The sequence below is a fragment of the Antedon mediterranea genome, chromosome 4, assembly GCF_964355755.1.
Source record: "Antedon mediterranea chromosome 4, ecAntMedi1.1, whole genome shotgun sequence".
Lineage (NCBI taxonomy): Eukaryota > Metazoa > Echinodermata > Crinoidea > Comatulida > Antedonidae > Antedon > Antedon mediterranea.
In genome coordinates, this window is record NC_092673.1 from 26,210,291 (window position 1) to 26,234,508 (window position 24,218).

The window sequence follows — 24,218 nt, forward strand, 5'->3', positions numbered from 1 at the left end:
TAACGTCATTTTATGATAGTCGTAGGCCTATAGGATTTGCTGTTATAATTCGTGATTCCATTATACTCAATATTATGTTACTATAATATTACGATTCACCGAGGAATTTAGAAAGTGCATCTGAGAATCCGATTTAGCAGTTTTAATGTCTAATGAAATGACTCAAGCCTCCCTAAAAGTGTCCACATAGGGTATTATAACTGGAAATCAAATATTGCAAAGATACATACCTGCACCAATCGGTCTTGTAGTCATGTATCCAGCAAATTTCAAACTTTGAAAAATATCTACCAAGAGTGACCATTTAATACAAACTTGGTACATAACAATTAATTATCTATCTATTTAAATATTTACATCTTAGCCTCAAACAACCATTGAGAAACTGCTATGATGGTTGTGGTTTATCATTCGAAGCCATTAGGCCTATTGGTATGGTCTCTCATCAGAAACTGCCATGTTTGGTGTCCTACATCAAAAGGACCATTACGGGTATGGTATAACAAGCATCATGATGGGTGTGGCTTTTTCATTAGAATTAGTGATGGTTGTGGTCTCTAACATGATGGATGTGGTCTAAAACATGATGGGTGTGGTCTCTAACATTATGGGTGTGGTCTCTAACACGATGGGTGTGGTCTCTAACATTATGGGTGCGGTCTCTCACATGATGGGTGCGGTCTCTAACACGATGGGTGTGGTCTCTAACACGATGGTTGTGGTCTCAAACATTATTCATTTCATTCATTCATTCTGCTTTTATTCAATATTTCTCTTTGCAGTATATATAAAATAAAACTGAATTGCGAGAGATTTACATATAAAATTGGTACAAGCTTTCAAACATCAAAATTTACAACATTAAAAAGTTAAAAAGTTAAAAAAAAATAAATTTTTAAAAAGGAGATATTACACATGGAAGAAACTGATGAAAGTACTTATTACTTATTATTATTATTATTGTTGTGTTTATTTTGGTTTATTAATTAGTCTACACAGTGCTGGGAAACATGAGTTGTTGAATCTTTTAGTATTGCCATATATTTCACTTTGCTTCTTAGCATTCCTAAGTATCCTGCCACACGTTTCGCCTCTCAATTTAGGAAGTGCGTTAGGGACGATTTTGTTAAGATTTTTAGCAAAATCAAGAAGAATATCTTCTCTTCTTTGATCTAAAAATTTAAGATTAAGTAGTTTAATTGCTTGATCATAGGATGCATATTTTTGTCCGAGAATTATTCTACATGCGCGTTTCTGTATAAATTCAAGCTCCATGGATTGTGCTATGGTTAAGGCAGAGTGCCATATACGGACACGCATATTCAGTTACAGGTCTTATGTGGCTAATATACATTTGACGCAGATGGTTACAAGGCATTCCAAATCTTTTTAAACATTTCAACATATGTAATCTCTTACTGGCTCTATTAACAACATCGTGGATATGCATATTCCATTTCAGATCATTAGTGGTTGTGGTCTCTAACATGATGGGTGTGGTCTCTAACATGATGGTGTGGTCTCTAACATGATGGGTGTGGTCTCAAACATGATGGGTGTGGTCTCAAACATTATGGGTGTGGTCTCTAACATGATGGTGTGGGGTTGTCATTAGAAGCAGTGATGGGTGTGGCAGAATAAAATACAGTACTACAAAAAAACAAGATTCTTGCAGGAGCTTTTAGGCTTTAAACAAACGACACGAAGCATTCATTCTCATATAGAAATGGTGTTTTATTTTCATTTTTCCCCTACTTTCTACATGGCTCCCTACATTAAGGTTCAACAGAATTGGAGCCGAAACTACATTCTAATTTGCTCGTCTTTTTTTAAAGGACATCGAATCATGAGGCAGCTGTACACTACGGTATATTACCAAGATCTAAAAACAGGTTACTGAAAACAACAGTTTTTTTTGTCAGAAAACACATACGCATTGCAGTCAACATTCCTCCCATCCCACCGGTATTTATAATACGTTATCTTCAAAATAGCACAATGCACAACTTTTATAATTTTCTTTTTTTAAACAAAAAAAAAAACTAAATAAATAAATAAAGATAATAAATCATGTGATTTAAAAAAAGCTTTTGAAAAAAATCTATACGAAAGAATTTGGTCTGTAACAGGTTTTTGAAAAATGATTATATGTTATAGTAATTTACAATAGTTGTATCTGTACAAATACATGTATACATATGCAGCCATACCACCCACAGACATATACACAGACTATACCTACAGTAATAGTATTCAAAAAACTGTACCATTTATATAATCTCACTAAACAATGATTTACAATTTCACCTAGACTAATTAAAAAATAATAATTAAGGTTTTATAATGGTTTCTTTGTGTACAAAAACGACATGGAATGAAAAAGGATAAATATATATATTTGACATCACAGTTAAAAACACAGAATCAGATCACAAATGATTGTAGTCAAAAACCTGTTACAGTTTGAAAAAAAATATATATATTGAAAATGATGAAAAAACACTGTACAAAATAGTATTTCTTTTTAATATGAGGATATGTATTATACAGGGCTCTATTTTTGGTTACATTTTCATCTTAAAAATCATACAAAAAAATGTTAATAATCACGATGGTGCCTCTTTGCTTCATTGCACTAGATCTTGGCACTACTTTTTTACTCTCCTTAGAACACAAAAATAATTCATTTAATTTGATTGAAAATGTATAATCTACAACACACAAATTAATTGTAAACTAGGGTTGTACATTATTTAGTCTTTCTTCAGGAATGTCGATTTCATATATTGTCATTCCGAATCACACGTTAACTAAAAAACAGAAATCCATATTTATACCCACAAATTTTTACTACTAAAGTGCTTTTTCAAGAAACAACCATCTGACCATACTACCTACAGTTGTTTTTTTTCTTCAATAATTTACAACAAATCTTTAACGAAAAGTCTACGTTATCGTCACATTATTTAATTGGCCAACAACTCGATCAAAGGTCCATTTAAAATAATACGAGAACAGCTCGCTTATTTCGGTGAACGTTTCTCCTTTAACACTATTTACGCCGTAGAACCATTTACCCGAAAAAACTAAATCCAACCTTACCTACTATTTATTTTTTTTCTCCAAAACTTCCAACCCGAAAGAAGTATTTACAAAGCCAGACACAAACACTATTAGTAAGACACTTGGGTGCAATGTTCCACACTATAAATCTAAGTGAACTAAAAACTAACCAACATAAAATCCAATTTATCCATTCACACATTATTATACATTCTCTTTGTGTTGCTACTATGTATGTGATTATACTATTAAGCGCGTGTACTCATTGGCAACCACCAACAACATTAAACATTGCTTTTTACGAAATTCCTGTGTTCATAAACTTCAGGAAAGAAACATAAATCCGATTGACAACAAACTGACATTTCCATGTAAAAAAAATTTCCTTAAAAAGCAAAAAAGTTTTTGGGTTATACATGATATTGCAGCGACTACAGGGTACAAATAAGAACTTGTTAAAAATGCCAAGTTCGTGGAGTTACAAAATCACGGCGCTAGTCATTTTCTTACGGTAATGCGAACCAAAACTGTACAAATTGGTTTCATTCATTAGTAAAAATGATGATACATTTAGAAACATTTAGTCGCCGATAATCTCTACAGGTCGATTTATGAGTTCTTGGCCGATATTGGCAAGTAAACGCCAAGAACTGTTTGATGTCGAAAGGTAACGATGGCTTTTAAAATAATTTGGGGGTGAGGAAAGCAACTCAGATGTTAAAGTTTCCGATTATACAGCATTAAATATTCAGGGACATACACTGCTCAGTAAACCAAAATAAACAAATGTAGTTTGTTTATCATGATTTAGATATAGTGAAATACATTGTCAAAACATTTTTAAATGGATGACCATGAAAGAAACCTGAGCAGGCTACTAACAGCACTTGATTATTCATGCATCCAAAAGCATCGAGAAAACAGCGCTTTGCTGCACAAATGATGGTTTGTTACGCTGCTGAGCTTGGAGATAAATGCTGAATCAAGGGATGGCTTCTGTCATGAGGTCAAAGGGTAAAGGTCTATTCACCTCTAAACCATGCAACAGAACATGGACATGCTCTAATTAACACATGTCATCTTCCTGTGCAAAAATATGTTCCTGATATTAGTTTTTTTCCCTATCATTTATATATATGTACACACACACAAAACCACTCCACTGTAGCCTTTGTAGTCTGTCAGGTTCTGGCTACAAGATACGATTATTCACCATATCCACTTAACTTCTGACTACATTAATTTTTACATAAACTGCTTTAATCACCTGTATAATCTATGCATACCTAATCAACCAATAAGGTAGCTTGATTTCATCAAACCCCGTCTTTAAGTGTGATTCCAGGTGATCAATTTCATTGTATTACCTAATTTTCTATATTGTTTATATATATTTTTTTGTTCTGCACAATATACGAGCCCTTGACGTCTCATACATTATTTACATTATTTCATGTGATTTTTGGATAGAGTGAGTTGTATTCAGACAAACAGACAGACAGCGTCCTCTCGTCATTTATTCTGATCCATCTAATAAACTCGTTCTTTACATAAATTGTCCGTTTGGATTCATCATGTTTCCTTGTCCCATCATGCCGGCTCCAGATCCGAAGTTTCCAGGCGCTGGCATACCGCCCCCATAAGATTGTCCCTGCAATGCTGCAGCCGCAGCACTTTGGTAGTTAGGAGGCATATACTGCATGTTAGCGGGTGAAGCACCACTGAAAACAAATAAAAATAAAAATAATCCAACTGTAACAATGACATAGGGCCTGTTCAGGCTCAGTTAAGTTACCCACTAAGTTGGCTTCATGAATTATCGCTTACTTTGGTAGGTAGGTAACCCAATTTATCCAGGTAAATTACTAAACATGAACATGCCCATATATCCAGGGTAGTTTCCCAGAAATATCTGTCTCTCACAAAACCAGACCACTCGGAAATCAAGCAAATAATGCTGGATGATTATTTTCCACATCATGTTGGTACAGTACATGCTAGAATCAAACACTACCCACCACTGCAGGCTTGGTGATCTAGCGGTATGAACACCAGGCTAGAAACCTAGAGGACACACCCAAGAATGACTTTTATTCTCAATGAACTGAGTCCACAGTAAAAATAAATCAGAGTAGGCCAAACCATCTGACCAATTCAGTTGCAATATAAGTGTTAAAAAAGTATAAATCCCTGTCCACACTATCATATCACTTTGGGCACATCACATTGTAGACAGAGCTTCAGTAATTGCTCATACCTTTGATATGGCTGTGCTTGGTAAAAATATTGGTTTGCTACATATTGTTGTTGCTGTTGTTGTGGGTAGGCCGCAGCGTAGTAGTTAGAGTACTGTTGTTGTTGTTGCTAAAAATAACAAAAACGTTTATTAAATAATCAACATTTAAATAACTGTGGGCTTTTACCAAAGTCGGTACAAACTGTTTAACACCATCATTTTTTTTCTTCAATGTCATTTTCTGCGTTCACTTTTAGCAATTAAAGTGTGTAATCTATATGAAAAATATTCAACTAATAAGTTCTACCTTGAATAGAACATTGAATGTTGGCGTAGTGTTTATATTGACAATATATTGACTAGTAATACGTTATTATTATAGAAGTAAATTTGATTACAATAATAATAATAATATTCTATATAATAATTATACTATAGATTCATCACTAAGCAGTACAACAGGTACATGCTATAAGGAAGGTTAAATAAACATTGGAATTAGAACAACCGATTTATAACTACTGTATATAGGAAAGTAAAAAATCTGGATTAGACGGTTGGGTAGTACTATAGAACCTCTATTAAAGGACAACTTGACCCGAGGACCATCCTTAATACGTTGTAAAAATATGATCCTCGGTCAAGTTGTCCTTTACGGAAACACCAACAAAACCCAACAAAGTGTCCCTTAATAGGGGTTAGCCATAGTGTTAAAACATATATTGTCCCTCGTTCATTAGAAAGTGTTCCCTGAATAAGGTGTCACAGAGGAGGGTTCTAACTGTATAACAACAAATATTGTCTCACTATTGAAAGCATAAATATAAAAAAACTAGGCCATTAAGTCAAAACAATCATCTATATATTAATGCTACTAAATTGGTCGCATAATTTTACGTATCTCCTCCCAAACCGCTGAATAGTACATGCTCACATTTGGCACACTGTTGTTTCTTGATATTTATTATTATCTTATAAATAGCATGTTCTAGAGAAAAGCAGTGGATGCTGTAATTAGTTATTTTAATTAATTAATAATGTATTTTAATAAATATAAACTAAATATTCAATAAACTAAAATTCCTATATACGATTTTGCTTATTAATAAAAACGTTAACTATTTTATTAACGCAAGTACGAAATGGTTTTAGAGGCAACAGCACGTTGCCTAGCAACTCCTGTTTCATTACCCCTTATAATGTATTGCATGCAACTATACAGATTGGGTCTTAACAACATAAAAATTCATAATGATTCTACTAGTGATGATGAGTTGGTGATCGACTTCGTGCATAGAAGTCGTTAAATTCTTACTTTAGTATTGTGCGATGAACATGTAATAAAAACGCTAGTTGATTAGTTTTTGCGCATGCAACACCAACTACTTTTCAGTTCATTCTACTTATACAATACTTTAATTGTAACACAATTATGATACGTTATAGCAACTACGAAAAACTATATGTAAAGTGTTTTTTAAACTCCTTTTTTCTATCAAAAGGCAACAAGCAATTTCCAATTTTATTGCAAAAATTGTGTCGTTAAACCTTAATGAAAGTACTCAATTTTGGAACAATCACTTTATTTCGTAATAAAAGTATTTGTATTGGTTTTAGACTAGACAATATGCTTGTAATAACATTTTGGTTTTATATAACAATGTTATTATGTAACTGTTACGATAACAAATTATTCATTTATTTAGGTAAAAAAGCAATATATTGTTTGGATTTTAATTTTGGAAGTTCCGGTTTTTCAGAAAAGTGATGCTTTATATTACTATATATATAGAAAATATGGAATTCAGTGAAAATTAAATAGGTTGAATAATATACTTGTTTACTCTATACTAAGCTAGTAATAACATTATTAATCTGACCACTTCTCATTATTACACCATACATTGGAACGCTATCTATCAAACACATCTTCGTCTCGCAGGGGAGTCCTCTATAATTGAATGCATGAAATGAATCTCTGCTTTGACACTCGAACCTTCTCGGTAACCACGCCTGGGTGGACTTGGATTATCTGACTTTCCCAAGACGTACACTAGCCAACATAGTTTTCAAGTTCTTAACCTCACGGGGAAAAATCCTGACCTGTGCGTCAATTATTCCTAAAGGGTTTCACACAATACTACAATAAGCTTAGTTTCAATGAATACGGTTGAAATCTGGCGATACATATCAATATATTCAATGTAAGAGTACACAGTTATTCTACATTGATTTAATAAGTTTATGTAGCCCTTTGAAACATTAAATGGGACTTACCGGTACTGCATACATGGCACTGGGGTCCGTAGGTGTTTCTTTACCCCAATTACATTTGATTTGTGTTCCCAAAATATTCGTTCCATGTAGATTGGTAATAGCAGCTGCTGCATTTTCATGCGTATCCATTCTGGAGAGAAAAAAATAAATAAATAAAGCAAAAAAAATTAACAGAAATTTGTTTTCAATATTAAATTGTTATATGCAATATATAATATTTCTTAGTGCACTTGCAAATAATATTAAAGTAAGCTACGTTATAGAATTGAACCCACTGTGAAACTTCTTCTCCTACAGAATATTTTTTTTATTTTAAGCATTATCATTTCTTTGTACTTAATTAAAAATGTTGACAAACATGTGTAGCTAGTATTTACATATTGCAGAGAACTAAACAATTTTTTTGTTTTTAGGGTTACCTGTTGGGCTGGAGTTGGTAATATAAAGTAGTTAACTCCGGACACCATTGAATAAAGCAAATTTGAGCCCCTTTGAAATTTCTGGTTTTTAGATAATCTTGTATTAGGAGATTTGACTGTGATTAAATACGTGAAAATTAAAGAATCTTTTTAAAAAATGTAGCTGCATACTTACTTTACAAATCCATATCCTTTGTCTGGAAATACCCTAACCTCTTGAATTGTACCATAGGTTTCAAAATATGACCGTAATGTTGTATCTATTTTTGGAAAAAAAAATCAATGTTTAGATTTAATTTATTTTATTAACTCTCACCGTATATAGTATTGTCATATTAGAACACATCGAAAAGAAATAAAACACAGAAAAAAATATAAATGTTATGAATAGTTGATATGAATAGCCTAAATAACCAAAATCATAGTCCAAACAATGATTAGATCAATTTAACAGTTTATTGTCTTTGTTAAGTTGTTCATTGTCAGAAAAATTAACTATTTAAATTTTATTTATTATATTTTAATGTTATTGGGGGACAATACATTTTTAACAGTAGCAGTACACCATAGTGGAAATAAATAATGACTATTCATATAGTTTGTAAAAAATCATCATCTCTGCTCTAACTAAATATATATTAGTTATTTGCTACATCATTGTTTTTGTTCATTGTTCGCAAAATTTCATGTTAACTGGGGACAATACATTTTTAACAGTAGCAGCAGTACACTATGGTGGAAATAAATAATGACTATTTATACAGTTTTTACAAAATCATTATCTCTGTATCTCAATATATTATCACAACCAAAATCAGAACTATTTCATTCTCATACTACAAAACAAGAAATTAAACCGTTGTTTCAACACCATGCCTGTCCACTCTTTCGTAAAATCCAACAACATTGCTACGGTTTACGGTTAGCTAATCACTAATGTTTTTCCAACGATAACTAAATTATATTCTTTGCCGTCGCATCAAACATTTCATCAAAAACTGAAAACCGTTGCACCTAATGATAATGTATCGGTTTCAGCATTATAACTTGTTCATACTTTTATCAACAACAATGTCACGACGTCTGATTTACTATCGTCACCATCCGAAAACATTGCCACATTAAACAAATTATTTTCGTCATCATCGCCAGCAGATCTTAAATAACATCGACACGTTACAAATTTGTCTCCGTCATTGTCACCAGCGTAACATTGACTGCATAAGTAAAATCACATTAAAATTTAAGTCTAAGATACTGCCAACTTGGGCCTGTCATATTGTACAACCATGATTTATAGGCTAGTAGTAGTAGATTCTCTATTACCTGTTATTTCTTTGATTAAACTACCGACATAGACTGTGCAATTGGTGGCCGTCGCTTGCATCAGTACCTCATCATAATTCTTCTTAAGCACTGTGAGTTTTAAAAAATAAACAACAAATTGTTATTAATTGCTGCGACCATAGTAATTAATATTTTACTTGTAGATTAGTAGATTTATTTTATCACATTATGTACATCATGAATTGCTATAATATGACACAATATTTACATTACAAATTTGATATAGCGCTCTTAGAATGACACCATTAAAAAATATGACACAATATAGTATGTCATTCAATACATAGTAAAACAGTCTCCAGATATAGTCAAACGGTTTCCAAAAACAGCAATGGTTTCCATATATATAGCAATATTGAGCCAATATACTGTATAGAAATGTGGTGCCCATATAGCAATATGCCCATATAAGGTTATGGTATCACTATGGCAAACAAAGTAAAATGGTGCTTGTATATGGTGATTGAATATCATTGTCTTGTATCTGTAGAAAACAATCCCAATTCAATGACATACAAATGTTAATTACAATCTGTATATACACTTTGTTGGGTTCCAAAATGTGTCCCCTTATAGAGCTTCTTAACTGACCTTCTGGTTTTGTTTGTGGTTGCATCTTTCGTGCGGCCCAGTTAGTCCTGATACACTTAGTTCCCAGTAGTTTGTTGTTCATCATTGTCATAGCGGTCTCCGCTTCCTATGAAATCAAATACACAATGATAATGACAGAAGATATAACAACGAAAATTACCAAAAAAATTTAAGGTGGCTTTGTAATTATGTTGGAATACTAATAAAACAACAATCGCAATTGTGTCATACAAGCCAATTAATCATTGGATCAACAATATAATTCTGAATGATGATTTATCTTTAAGAGTTAATTAATGTATTCGTTATTAATCATGTCATGCATAGGATAGGTAAGCCATCATTTAAAACTGATCACTGATATAATTGGGATATGGAATATATGCAAGGTAGCCATACATTTACCACCTTTTAAAAAGACAAAGCATTATAAGAATTTCTCCCAATATGGCAAAAACAAAAACCATATTTTATAACATTTGGAACTTTTTCTTGAAACCAAACAATACTGTAGTTTGTTGTTTGTCCTTCTTTGAGACATTCCTATTAAGAGAAAAACAGAGATACAACACACAGGGACACTTTGATTGGTCCCGAAGGTGTCCCCATAATAGAGGTTCTACTGCATAATATGCTGTACTAAATCGGATGCAAGCCTAACAAAATGTCTCTCAATATTTACCCAATAAGATATTAAATTATTTCAAAAACGTGCACTCAATTCCGAAAGCACCCAAAAGCTATTGTTTTATTACTAATAAAAAACGCAGTCACAGTGTGTTTTAGATTAAATCAACTATTGTAAAATATGCAATTATAATTTGAAAACTGATCACCAAACAGGGAATCAACTGTTCAATACTATTATTATTATTATTACACTGTCTAATAACATTTCTTATATTGCATGTTATATTAAACTTAATAGCAAAGGATCAACTATTTTAGGGTTGCTATTGTTATTATTAAGTTTTCATCTACGGACAAAGCGTTATCATAAATGTATACAATCCACAATTTTTTGGATCAATACTGTATTCATGAATTTAAATTTCCACACTTACAAGTTTTGTTGCAAATCCTACGAATCCGTAACCTTTTGACCTATTTGACTCGGCGTCACGTACAACTCTCGCTTCTCTGGAAAGATAAATAAAAAAAATAAACGTTATTTAAAAAGTCTTTAAAGCAATCAAGAAAATTATGAAAAATAAGATACAATCAAAAGGTATAAAAGGGAATAAAAAAAACAATTGCTTATGAACGATTCAAAAGTGCTGATGATTTATAAAATTCATGAAAAAACATACTTCAGATAAAATTTGTATGTAAAAAAGAGTTTTGTTGTAAATAAAATAGTGATATTAATATATTTCGAATTGTATTTAAAAGACTAAGAAGTTATTGTATAGTATAACTCGCTACACACAAGACCAAATCATTATAAAAATATGATTTTTGGCAAAGTTGATGTTATGATTCTACCCAGATGAACACAAAATTAGTTTTAGATAGACATAAGATCGAGGGCCGACATTGGGTCAGGCTATACTATTGTACATCAGCACAAGTAATCTTTGTTCTAAGATAACTATGAACTTTGTCTAGAACAATCAACTATCGTATAACCATAAATGACAAAGGTTTCAAAGTGACCAAGATTTTATGTGCCCTAAACAATATGTTATAATAACAATTAAATGCCATTGACACAATCTCATTTAAATCTAATGATGGAATTACACATTCTTCCCCCGAGTATACCATATTCAATTTACTCTTTATCCATCTCAAATTATTGCCTCATCAATAAACATTTAAACGTAGAATAAAAATCAGCACGAAAAATTCTTCAAAACTGCTGAAAATTGGCAATAACTTGCAGGAATTATAAGAAAAAAAAAATCCCTTTCACATTGTCTGGCAAATTTCTTAAGTTTACATACACACAACAGAACTACAACATGGGCAGTGTGGTGTACATCCATGATGTTTGTAAACTACAGGATTTTGCTATCAGATGGTGAAAAGAAAAATGATTTTGATATTCAAAGTAAATCTAATTGTATATTTGATTATTTTAAATTTATTTAGATTTGTATTAATAAATATTGTTTATACCATTAAAAAACTATTACTTTTGTATACTTTCATCATTAGTACTAATTGCTATAATTAACCACAATTTATTCCTTAAAAAAATGCGAGAATATTGTAACCATGACATAAACTTGAACCGCAACGATAACTTTAGATAGATTACAAGTGATTACAACCTCTAAAATTAAGAGTGATCAATAGTTTTTTATTTTGCAGGGGTGTTATTGATTATTAGTACATTAAAGTGAGGTATAATCCTTAATCAAGTGCGAGTATTTATCAGTAAAACGATGCAATTGAACCTTGTAAGAATAACACTCAATTTTTCAAGTTTTGGGTCATGGCAACATTGTACGGAAACACCATGCCCACGATTTGTTAACGTTACATTTCCGATTAGAATTTTTAAAGTGTAGTGTCAATCCAATAGCGAGTGTATTTAGCATAGCCTTGGTTTCTAAATCTAAAAAATTCACAGAATGTATACACACACCTTCCACTTCCTTTCAACGCACCTTTTCCCGTTGCTATCATCACATAAGGCTCGGTCTAATACATTTTACAAACAATTTAATTTGTACATTTTAATGAACTGTGCAGTCAGGCTATATACATATCTTACTGTATACATATTTAAATGATTTTTATTTTATCACAGGTTTGTTTTAATTTAATATTCATTCCACTAGTAATACTTATTCCAAGATCATGCTTTTTGGGATCATACTAAAGGGTGTATACATTTTAAATGTGAAAACTAATCCTATTTTATAACTAGATTGTACCAAATTTTAAGTTCCATCCATGTACACATACACACACATTTGAATGCCTCAGTGACTGTCTATACAATATAAACTGTACTTTCTTTTATTATTAACATGAGTTGTGTGCGTTATTCATTTCAATATATTAATTTGCATTTTGTATTATTACAAAACAATATTGAACAACAGTTTGGTTACAACTACCTACGTGGCATGTATCATTTATTGATAAACAGATGATAATTTAAACAGGTGTTTACAAAAAAAAACATGTGGTTTATAAATTAATTTGAATAACGTAGTACCATATATTGAAGAGTATGTTTGTTATAGGCTTCTTCACGCACAGAACATTCATCAAGCAAACAATATGTAACTGATACACAAGTGTGTAGAGCGATAGCCAAAACAAGTGAAAATGGCCACCAGGTAAAATCATTACTACCGTATCATTATAAATTACATAAAAACCACATACATAATTTAGATTTAATGTAACCTGTACTTTTTTCTAGATTGAATAGGCACTTTTTAATTGTTTTTAGATTAAATAAATACACACTTTTCACTTGTTCCTAGATTGAATAGACACTTTTCATTTGTTCCTAGATTGAATACACTTTTCACTTGTTCCTAGATTAAATAGACACTTTTCTCTTGTTCCTAGATTGAATAGACACTTTTCTCTTGTTCCTAGATTACATGGACACTTTTCACTTGTTCCTAGATTAAATAGAGACTTTTCACTTGTTCCTAGATTGAATACACTTTTCACTTTTTCCTAGATTAAATACACTTTTCTCTTGTTCCTAGATTGAATAGTCACTTTTCTCTTGTTCCTAGATTACATAGACACTTTTCACTTGTTCCTAGATGAAATTGAGACTTTTCACTTGTTCCTAGATTGAACACATTTCACTTTTTCCTAGATTGAATAAAACACTTGATGTACAGGTAGCTATGGCTACTATATACAGAGTTAGTCCAACATTAGGAAGCTTTTGGTTTGCAATGACCTAACAAGTTCTTGCGATTCATTTTGCACATACAGGACATTTTGGACCTTCATTGCTCTGTCAATATATAGATATCAATGATCTATTTGTTCCTAGCTCCCTATGTAAAATACTAATAATTTGTTGGCTGATAAAAAAAAAACCACTACTATTCCACAAGAGGATTAATACATAAACTTATATTATGTAAAATATTAGAATATATAAATAATTTAGATAATGTAGGTCAGTTCCAATAAGGTACTCTAGATTAAAAATTAACATAAATCTGACCAATAGGAATGTTTCAAATAGAAAAGTTTGTAAAATATTTTTGTTTGTTTTAATTAATTTATTTTTTCATACGTATCCAACAGCAAGTAACTTGTCAATTACAGGATGGATAAACTATTTTATATTTATCGTGCTTAGTCAAGCTAAGTCTCTTAGTAACCAAGTCTCATTTGAGGCTTAGGAAGTGGAATTGAAGGAGTTGTAGCCACCCTAGAACTGCATCAGGATTGAACCCTGGACCTTGGAATTGGCAGGCAAGCATGTTAACCACCAAGCTACAGTTCTACTACCTTATTTCACCAACTTATGAATAATTGCATGGAATAATTATTGGATTAGATGGTACTTTATTTTGAATAAATATTATTAATGTCTAAATGTATTTACCTTGTTCAATTACAGTAGGTGAATTTAATTACAGAGTATTTGAGATAATAATTTACTAACATACAAATACTTTATATTTTACTGTGTATTTTACATACCATAGGGCCTACACATTTGAAAATGGAAGTGCAATAAATCATCACGGTTTACAAGGTAAAATAAAGCATTTTACAAGGTAAAATAAAGCAAAGAAAAATTTTATTTATAAAAATATAGTTTATTACCCCTGCTTAGAAGGTTATGTTTCTTATTTTATTTGCAATAATGACTTGCATTCAATATAATAAAATTATTATTAATAATTATATAATTTAAAAAATTATTCGAAACTACACTTCAAACTAATTATAATATTATAAAACTATGTTAAAAATAATAAATTTTAATAAAATAGAAAAAAAAATAGACTAAATTATATTAATTTTTTAAATGAAACATTAGCATGCATCATCAAAGACATCTCATGCGATGACAGGAAAAATTTGAACAACCAAACATTAGAAATTTAATACTCTAAATATAAATGCTATATTTCAGATTTAAATTTAAATTATAGTTTTTGCAGACAAAATTTGTAATTTGTTGAAAATTAATGCAAATACTTGTTCATCGCTCAGTAAAACTATTTTTATGTTTATTATATTAATAAAATTTTATAATTTGTCAATATTGCAGATTTTATTTCAAATAATGTTAACAAACGATAATGAAAAATGCAAGTATAATTGAATATAAAAAAGACCTCAAAATGTTAAATTGTAAAAAAAACATGATGAATGTAATAAACACAAAAATCCAATTGAAAAGTTTGGATCGTAAAAAGGTAAAATTCAAAAAAATATTCAAGATTTATTTTTCTCTAGTTACACTAAACACAGCTACTGTACATTGATGAAAATGTGTAAATATAATAAATATACGTCAGGAAATGTTGTGAGTAGTGGTTAAAATAATTTTTAAAAAGTAAACAAACAGAAATTAATAAAATTTATAGCCTACATGGCCGACAGGATTGTGCCTGTAAACTCGCAGTTATTTTTCCTTCCACTAGAAACTCTGTCCCGAAGTGTCCCGATCATAACTGCGAATTTGGAAATTGACAAAAGAAGATCTTAGTGGAAAATATAACATTTTAATATAAAAAGGATTATTATCAAAATTAAATATTTGGATAAATTTTTACAAGAAAATTAAAAATCCAATAACTGTTAATATGAAAATATAAATTTGATTAGAAGAAGAAATATAAAATAAAGAATATACAGAATCGGGAAAAAAGCAGGGATGATGATAAAATCAAGCCATTTTGTCATGCTTGTTTCAGTTGGATGACAAATACAACACACAGCAAAACCATAAATATGCTAAATGTTAAATACATTCTTACAATAAATATATTTAAAATATCCACACATAATCAGGCACAAATTAATATACAAATGTAGCCAGTATTATATTTATAAATTGCACAGGCACAGAACAAATTCTAAACCGCTCGGTAATATTCTTAAAAATTATTTAATTTAGAAGTGTAAATATAATTTAGAAATGATATAATTTTATAGATACAATAAAAAGGGTTTTTCTAAGCATTCTACAATTTTAAAATCTATTTTAGATGGTGTTTATAATTATTTTAAGTACCGTATGTTGTGTTCCTATACAGATAAATCAACTGTATAAATGGTTATAGAATGAGAATATATGTTTAGAATTAAGTTATATGTTACTAAACAGCTTCTTTAATATGAAGTACACACATTCTTTGTACAAAAGCCCACTTAATATTATAGACATAAATTAATTAAATACTGGTGCTATATATAATCATTACCCATTTAAAGACGCCTTCCTATTGATGTCAGTAACAATTCTAGGCTGATTAATAATATTCTAGTTTTTATTTATTTATCAAATAAGAGAATTAACAGAAATGAAGGTTAGTGCTACTTCTTCTAAGTAAAATTTCACATTTACTCGGATGAATTCTTTAGCGATTTGTCTACAAGACTAAAACGGACTTCTCTGATAATCTCGAGCTGAGGGCATTCTAGATTCCATTTAATATGTTCTGTCAAGTTTGATCATTCTTGGATAGTGATTCATCCGAAACTTAAAGCAATCTGATGTGCATAATCAAGAAAAGAGTTTGCAAGGACATACATTTGTTCAAACTCAACATGCGAAGGACCGACGATAAAAAATATGTTCAAATCTTTTATTACGTAAACCTCTCTTCCAACAGTTTGTCACTGAAAACATGCACAATATAGAGCCTATACAGTAGAGCACCTATGGGACTGAAAAAAAGTATTCCTTTTGATTGGGGTGTCCACTGAATAGAGGTTGGGCATGGTGTGTTATAAAAAAAAGATACTTCCATCTTTAGTTTCACATTAGCGTGTCCCCTCAATAGTAGTGCCCTTTTAATAGTAGTGCCCTTTTAATAGTAGTGCCCTTTTAATAGTAGTGCCCTTTTAATAGTAGTGCCCTTTTAATAGTAGTGTCCCCTTAGTGTCAATTGAATAGGGGTGTTCCAAATTTATGTTTGTTTTTGTCTGCTTTGCTTTATATGACATAAATATATAAATATATTTACAATACTGTAATTTGTATATTACACTAGAAGTCACAGTTTACACTACTTTCGTGAACTTAATATTTTCAGTTGTAACTTTATTAACCCAAACAAGTATTGATGCAACAAGCAGATTCTCTTATTCATAGTCTTCTCATAGCCTGCCCTTTCCTGTAAACTTCTTCAACATATATCTGTATATTGCATTACAAAATTAAATTGTGTAATGCATCAAAACAATTTACACAACTTCCTTTACTAGAGAAAATAAAATCTATTCCGGTGTTTGTTATAATGTGTAAACAGGGCTGGTTGTCTAATGCATCCGTTTCTCTTCTCTCAACCAAACTCTGGATCAGCTTCGTCCCCAATAAAAAAATAATATTGATTGCATTATATTCTTAAAGATATATTGTCCCCTTAAAAAATGTTTTTCTAATTTTTTGTTCGATACGCAATTTTAATTTCACGTAATAGTTACTGTATTTACTTTACCTAGATCGAAAAATGATGTACCTGAAAAAATGTAATTTAAAGCAAAAAATACCTAAATTGTCTGTCAATGTCAGCCAATAGTTTTTGGTTTAAATTAACCTTTTCTTGTGTCTTTTTATAAGTGAAATAATTATTTGTTGTTTTTTTTTTTTTTTACAGAAGTGAATAATAAAACTGAAAAATGGCCTATTTAAGGTCTTATCTTCATTTTTCATGTTTTTGGGGGACAATACATCTCTAAAAAAAAATGTTGGAATCGTACACAACTTTTGCTGTATTCTTCACCCAAGTATCTAGTTTTATAACTTATCTGCCATTAGGAATGTGTATTCTTGTTAATCATCTATCTTGCCCGCATTTCTTCTCAAGTTTTCTTCAATTGAAACAGAAACTTGTAAGTACTTGCCTTCCGTCTCCAATATCTTCTTGTAGAAATTTACCCGATTAATACTCAAAAGTATCGTCATTTTTTTTATATTGAAAATTAGTTATATAATTCTATCATCACTTTTCACTCCAAAGAGAATTCATTCTTAACACTTATACAATAAATAAAACAAAGAATATTTTATATTAATCTAACGGTAAACTAGAGGAAACGTAAGTACAAGAAATGTGACGAGCGTTGGACTCCCTATAGTTCAATGTCCAACTAACTGTGCCACACGCCCTCACATAGCTCACTTTTCTAGTTTAATTAGAGACCTACTGGGACAAAACACTTCATTTTCTACTGTGTACCTAATTCATTCACATATGTGTAAAAGTCACTTCTTTTTTTTCTCTCCACCAGACTAAATGTTATTGATAAAACTCTGTTTTCCATCTATCAACTGAATATTAATATCAAATTCACTAACATTGATTGATGATCAACTAAATATATTATTAATCAAACATCTGAACAATTTCGTAATAATATTATTTAAATTAAATTTATATAGGAATATTCATCAAGATATTGTTGCTATTAACCGAAATGACTGGCATGGTATATCACAAAGGGGTTACTGTAGCACCCATATTAAGGAGACACCTTTTGATCACAAATATTTGTTATTAATTACCATTCTGAATATATTGTATTGTATTTCTTGTTGTTTCATAGAAAAATGTGCTCCTTAATGGTTCTACTATGTAGCTTTCCACAAAATACAGTATGAAATGTATTGAAATGAAAACGTTCATCTGTAATCTACTACCCCTTTCCCAAATTTTAGTACAACTCTAGGACATCCTATTCAGGGTACTTATGATTATTTATGTATGTTTAGGATTTTGTAAATGGAAATAAAGAAAGGAAAGGAACACTTTCATATGAAACAAATGGGAAATGCATTAACATTTTAAAAGCAAGAGCCAGTAGGTTGCAAAATGAAGTTTGCTTCTAAATGGAAGAAGAAGAAGGAATTTTATAAGTTTAAACACTACAGTCAATTCTTATTCAGGGGACAATTTTGTTTCAAAGGTGTCCCATTAATATGTCATTTGAAATGTGATTATAGGTTAAATATGGGTATACTTTAGTTATTGTGTATCACTATCAGCACACCGCAAAATTTATTTCTGTATTGGCAGTATGGTGGTCATATGACATCAGTATCAGAAGATCTCTAATAGTTAGGTCTTCTGATATAACATTAATAGCTTGACTTTTATTGTATTCACCATAAATTATATTGAAAGTTTAATAATCTAGATTTATATTAATATTTTATATTAATAAATCAAAATTGAAAAAAAAAGATCAACAGTATGTATAGATAATACAAACAATGTGAATAAACATATTGAAAATTAGTTGTAATTCTATTCAACAAATATCTCGAGTTTGTATGTAACAGAACATATGCTGTTAACAAACAGTGTACTTACAAATTCTAAACCAGATAGGCAACATATGTTTTACATTGATTTTCTTAAAACCATAATAGCAAAAGTCAATATGAATTTGCTTGAATTGTGTGCTGTGCATTTGAATCGACTACAGGTTGGACCATGTGGCTCTCAATGACGTGGTTCCCAAGCTAGTGCATGCCATAAAACCGGTAGAAAAAGTACAGATACGATTTGATATCAACCCATCTACTGACAAAACGACTATCATAAATATCTAACTATTAGACAAAGTTAATCCATAGAGCATGTTTCAGGCTTAGATATTTACCAGGATATAAGTTTGGTTTCATTGGCCCAGTTATTGGCACCTTTGGTAGGTATAAACAAACTTACCAATAACTAAGCCCATAATAAATTCAAAACTTCAAGAATTTATTGTGGACTTAGTTATTGGCAAGTTGGTTCCTACCTACCAAAGGTGGCAATAACTGGGTGAAATACAATAATAAAGGCCCTTTCCTTGAGGTAAGAAACCATGATATAGGTAGATTCATAAACTATCCCACTGCTAGCCAACAAAAAGACTAAAAACTCTCCTAAAATGTTGACACAGTTTTATATTTCAAAAGGTTAAATTATTAAACTGGTAAAATATATACAGGTATTTAATTTCTTTGTCGACGAAGTAAAAACTTAAATACTGAACAGAATTTAAAATATTGTCAAATTTTATCCAAGTTAAAACCGATAATCACAGAAGAGCCTTGAATGAAAGTACGTGGAATAAATATAAAATATCAAAATGCTACAAAAAAGGTCAAATTTTAACAAGTATCTAATAACAAATGATAGGTGCGGAGGTCGCTGCATTTATAAACTTGCTGATTACTTTACTTTTGTGCGACATCATCTGTCCTAGATTCATGCTATTACGGTGAATTTAAAGTTAAACTAAAAGTTAGCGAAGACGTCGTATCCGAAAGGTCACAACTCCATCTGTCAGTACTTGATGGATAAGACAGAATCCAAGGTTAGAGTGGTGTCCGTAGTGAGCAGGCAATTTCTGACGAGAGGTATTTAGTCAAGATTACAGTATTTGTTAAAGGGAGATTATGGAGGATTATTTCAACTTGCCAGCTATGCCCTTAACATTCAGATAAAATCGACATGCAGTTTCTGCAAACAAATTCACCTGATTGCAGACTAATGCAAAACACGGTTGGTATTTTATGTAAACTAACGAAACAGCATAAATAAAATACGAACACGCAAGAAATGAGGTCACAGTCACAAAACAACATTACTACAAAAAATAATTCCAGTAGCAACCAAATCCTCTTTTAAATTACGAGAAATTTGGCTGCGATAACCTATCAATAAAACGTGTCTTTTACGATGGACAGATCCAATGACAAAACGGCTTCGGCACTATGAAGCCATTATCATTATTTGTCGTTATTAGGCGGTGAAAAATGTTTGGAATCGAATCGCCAAGTGGTTTAACTTTGTAATTTATCCTTCATGAACACCGCCCTTTGCAAATTATTTTTATTAAAATTTCTCCTTTTTTTTTAAATTTTAGTATTTAACGAGTATTATTCTGGCGTTTTGCAAAGGAATGGATTCTTGAGAATGTTCAGGATTGTTTGCTTTATTGAGAATTAGTAAATTTGTATCTTTTTTGACATACTTTTCATAGTATTATTAAGTGCCACGGATGTAAATGGTATATATCAATAAATATTATTATTATTCAACATTTAAAACATTCTGTAGTTTTTTCTTTGTATTGTAGTTTGGATAATTACCACCTCAAGGAAGAATGTGTGTTAACACTGATTGAACGACAGTATTTCCATTATAACTTGTTATCATTTAAAGGCGACTATCTTTGGGAAAAAAGGTATTTAAATGAAAAAGTTGTTATTGAAACAGTTTCCTATGTTTTAAAAAAAAAAACTATTTGTGGAAATTGAATCATGTGTTAATACTAATTTATTCTTTAAAACAACAGGAAGATTCGTGTCGGTTTATGATTTTCACCGACAAAGACTTGGTGATCGAGGTCTGCCTTCCATTTTTAAAAGTAGCCAATAGTTCTGCCCGACAATGTTTAAATTGAAACAGCACGTGTTTATAATATGCAAAAACTAAAACAAATTTAGTCAGAATTAATTTTGCTCAATCTTGTCAAAAATACAATGAAAATATAAAATCAGATTAATATTCAATCAGGTCCAAGTATAAATTCAATTTACATGGATTCCAAATTTTACAAAACAGAAGTATGCTAGTACACTCTAAAGGCCAATTTACACAGATAACAGTAAGCAGAAAAAATGCGTAGCTCCACATGGAATCTGTGTCTATCCTCTGCAGAAACCCACCCGTTTTCTACGTGCTTTGATTTGTGTAAATGGTCATAAGCAATTTATAGATTCTATATTTTTATTACCATTACCGCTCGTCTGTGTGAATTGGCCTTAATACCTATTTCATCCCTAGCAAAACATTTACACACACACACACACACGATGCATTTTGTATGGTGTTTGTGTTTAGACGGTGTGAAAAGGATAGTAATGTTCCAGCAGGCTAAAGATAATCTTGCCAAATGAATAGAGGAAATTGAACCCACAACCTAGTCCTCTCATGGTAAAAAAAGGAAAAATATATAGACCCATCCATATGCTTGTACACGCGAGTACGAGATATTGTCTTATCCCAGAACATAAAAACAAATGAATTGTATGGAATTCAAACCCAAACTCAAAAGTCTCAAATTACAAATATGCAATTTTTAACTGATCTACATGGCAATGTCATACACATGCACTGCATGCATTTATTAGAAGGAAATCTTTAAATTCAAAAATTATAAACATAAATAAAAAATGAAGAAAATTATGTATGGCATAAGTTATCAACTATGATTGATTAATGTGACGTGTAGAGAGGATGTGTATGTATTTTTTACAGTAATTTTAAAATTTCAGTCACATCACAAAAACCGGAAAAAAAGTTGTGAAAATATGATCATTAGTTTAAAAAGAAATTGATTTTGCTAAAGGTTAAAAAGGCATGTTTTAATTCATTCTGTCTACATGTCTGTATTTCTTTTAATGACAATCACTCTGTATTTGAAACGACCAAAAGATTGCTCTAAATTGTACTTTTAGTTATACACTAAACACACAAACAAATGCTGTTACAAAATGTCCAAAATTATTTCCACCGGAAACCCAGAAAATTGATTTTATTACCCTTTTTCTCAGATTATTAGACCCTTGTTTATCTGTGGTCATCGCATTCTACTGTGATTTAGATACAAAGTAACATACCCTGTGACACCATATAAGGTCATAAATAAATAGTGGGAAAAAAAATAAAAATGAAAACCATGCAATACATTTGAAACCAGTGCTTATTAAAAATATCTTATTCATATAAAATCTTGTTCATGCTTAAATAGAAAAACAGCAACCAAAATAAAAGAGGAAAGATGAAGGCATAAATTATACTTACACAACGTTCCCATGTTGATTAAATGCTGACCTTAGTTCTTCTGTGGTTATATCTTGATCCAAATCACCCACAAATATATTGAAAAGGTCTATAGAGAAAAAAATGTAATGATTAAAATAATATCCGGCAAAACTAATAAAAATAATATATAATTTACAGCCGCAAACATAAATGCTTTCTCCCACTGTCGATTTCTTTGTGAAACAAAGGGACTACGCAGTTATAACCTTGGCGTTTGTTACACGTACAATTTGCCGATATAAAATTACCTCTTATGAATATTATTCCAATTAATATTATGATGATTAGGCCCTTTTATTTTTTTGTCAATAATATGGAGAAAAATTTGCAGCAACAAATAGTATCCGGTGTTTTAAAATCGCATGTAGAGCAAAAGGAAAATATAATACATAAAGGTTAAGTCACTGTGGATGAAAAAAAAAATATGAGAAAACTCAAGAACTTGCCATAGTTGTGTCTGTATCTACCTTCCACAGTGTTTCCTATATAAATACATAGATGTAAATATTGTTTTGCGTCAAATAATAAATCTATCACATCATATTAAACTAACAATTTTTTTTTTTACAAATATGGAAAACGTCAACAGTTCTGTTGATTAATGTTGACAAGGCCTGGCAATAAGATGTCTTACGACTTGGATCGTCGTCGTCCGACCCAAGAGATGCTGTAAGTTGATTTGAAATCGTCGTCGCATCTTATCACATAGCAATAATGAATAGAATTGATGGTGTAACACGATACCAGTGCAGGTTTATATGGATGGAATTAATGGGGAAGTGTAAAAAAAAAAAATAGGTTGATGTGTTTATGAAGATGTCGTCGGTAATTTGTGTTTGGTGGGATTAAATTGTGTACGCAAGAATGAGAATTATGACCTAAATAAGATTGCTTCGCATTCTCAAATAATTAACACTCTGAGAACAAGAAGGGTAATGAAGATTTACATTATTACCATTACAGTAATGAAATAAAATTAAAAGATGGCTCACCACCAACTTTTCACTGCTGTACGATGAAAGTAGACATGAAATACATTTATTGTTAAAATTTTAGAAATAAAATTGTTTAAACAACAACTAAAATTGTTTAAAATTTATTTTATGGCGGACATTTTAAACAGTATCCTATAGAAACATAAAACAAAAACAAGTGCCATATTGACCATAGCTAAATGTCTAACTTATTTCACACAATATGGAGAGGAAAAATTAGTAGTCAGTACAGTTTCTTTTTTGTTACTTTATACGTAATTTTACTTTCTATGGACCAGAGATTCCGAGA

At 30.8% G+C, this 24,218-nt stretch overlaps 1 protein-coding gene across 2 annotated transcripts in view; it reads right to left on the reverse strand.

The window, feature by feature from the left end:
- Positions 1 to 1,713: 1,713 nt before the first annotated feature.
- LOC140047054 (nucleolysin TIAR-like) overlaps positions 1,714 to 24,218 on the reverse strand; it is an 83,773-nt gene continuing 61,268 nt past the window's right edge. The window contains exons 6-14 of one of the 2 annotated variants that reach the window (XM_072091852.1): positions 23,381 to 23,416; positions 22,914 to 23,001; positions 10,998 to 11,073; positions 9,934 to 10,039; positions 9,322 to 9,411; positions 8,171 to 8,255; positions 7,577 to 7,706; positions 5,321 to 5,427; positions 1,714 to 4,784 (exon numbers count right to left, since the gene is read on the reverse strand). In XM_072091852.1, coding sequence (XP_071947953.1) covers positions 4,610 to 4,784; positions 5,321 to 5,427; positions 7,577 to 7,706; positions 8,171 to 8,255; positions 9,322 to 9,411; positions 9,934 to 10,039; positions 10,998 to 11,073; positions 22,914 to 23,001; positions 23,381 to 23,416 — 893 coding nt within the window. In that variant the 3' untranslated portion in view covers positions 1,714 to 4,609. The remainder of the gene's footprint in view (positions 4,785 to 5,320; positions 5,428 to 7,576; positions 7,707 to 8,170; positions 8,256 to 9,321; positions 9,412 to 9,933; positions 10,040 to 10,997; positions 11,074 to 22,913; positions 23,002 to 23,380; positions 23,417 to 24,218) is intronic. The other variant, XM_072091853.1, reaches the window with a different exon arrangement.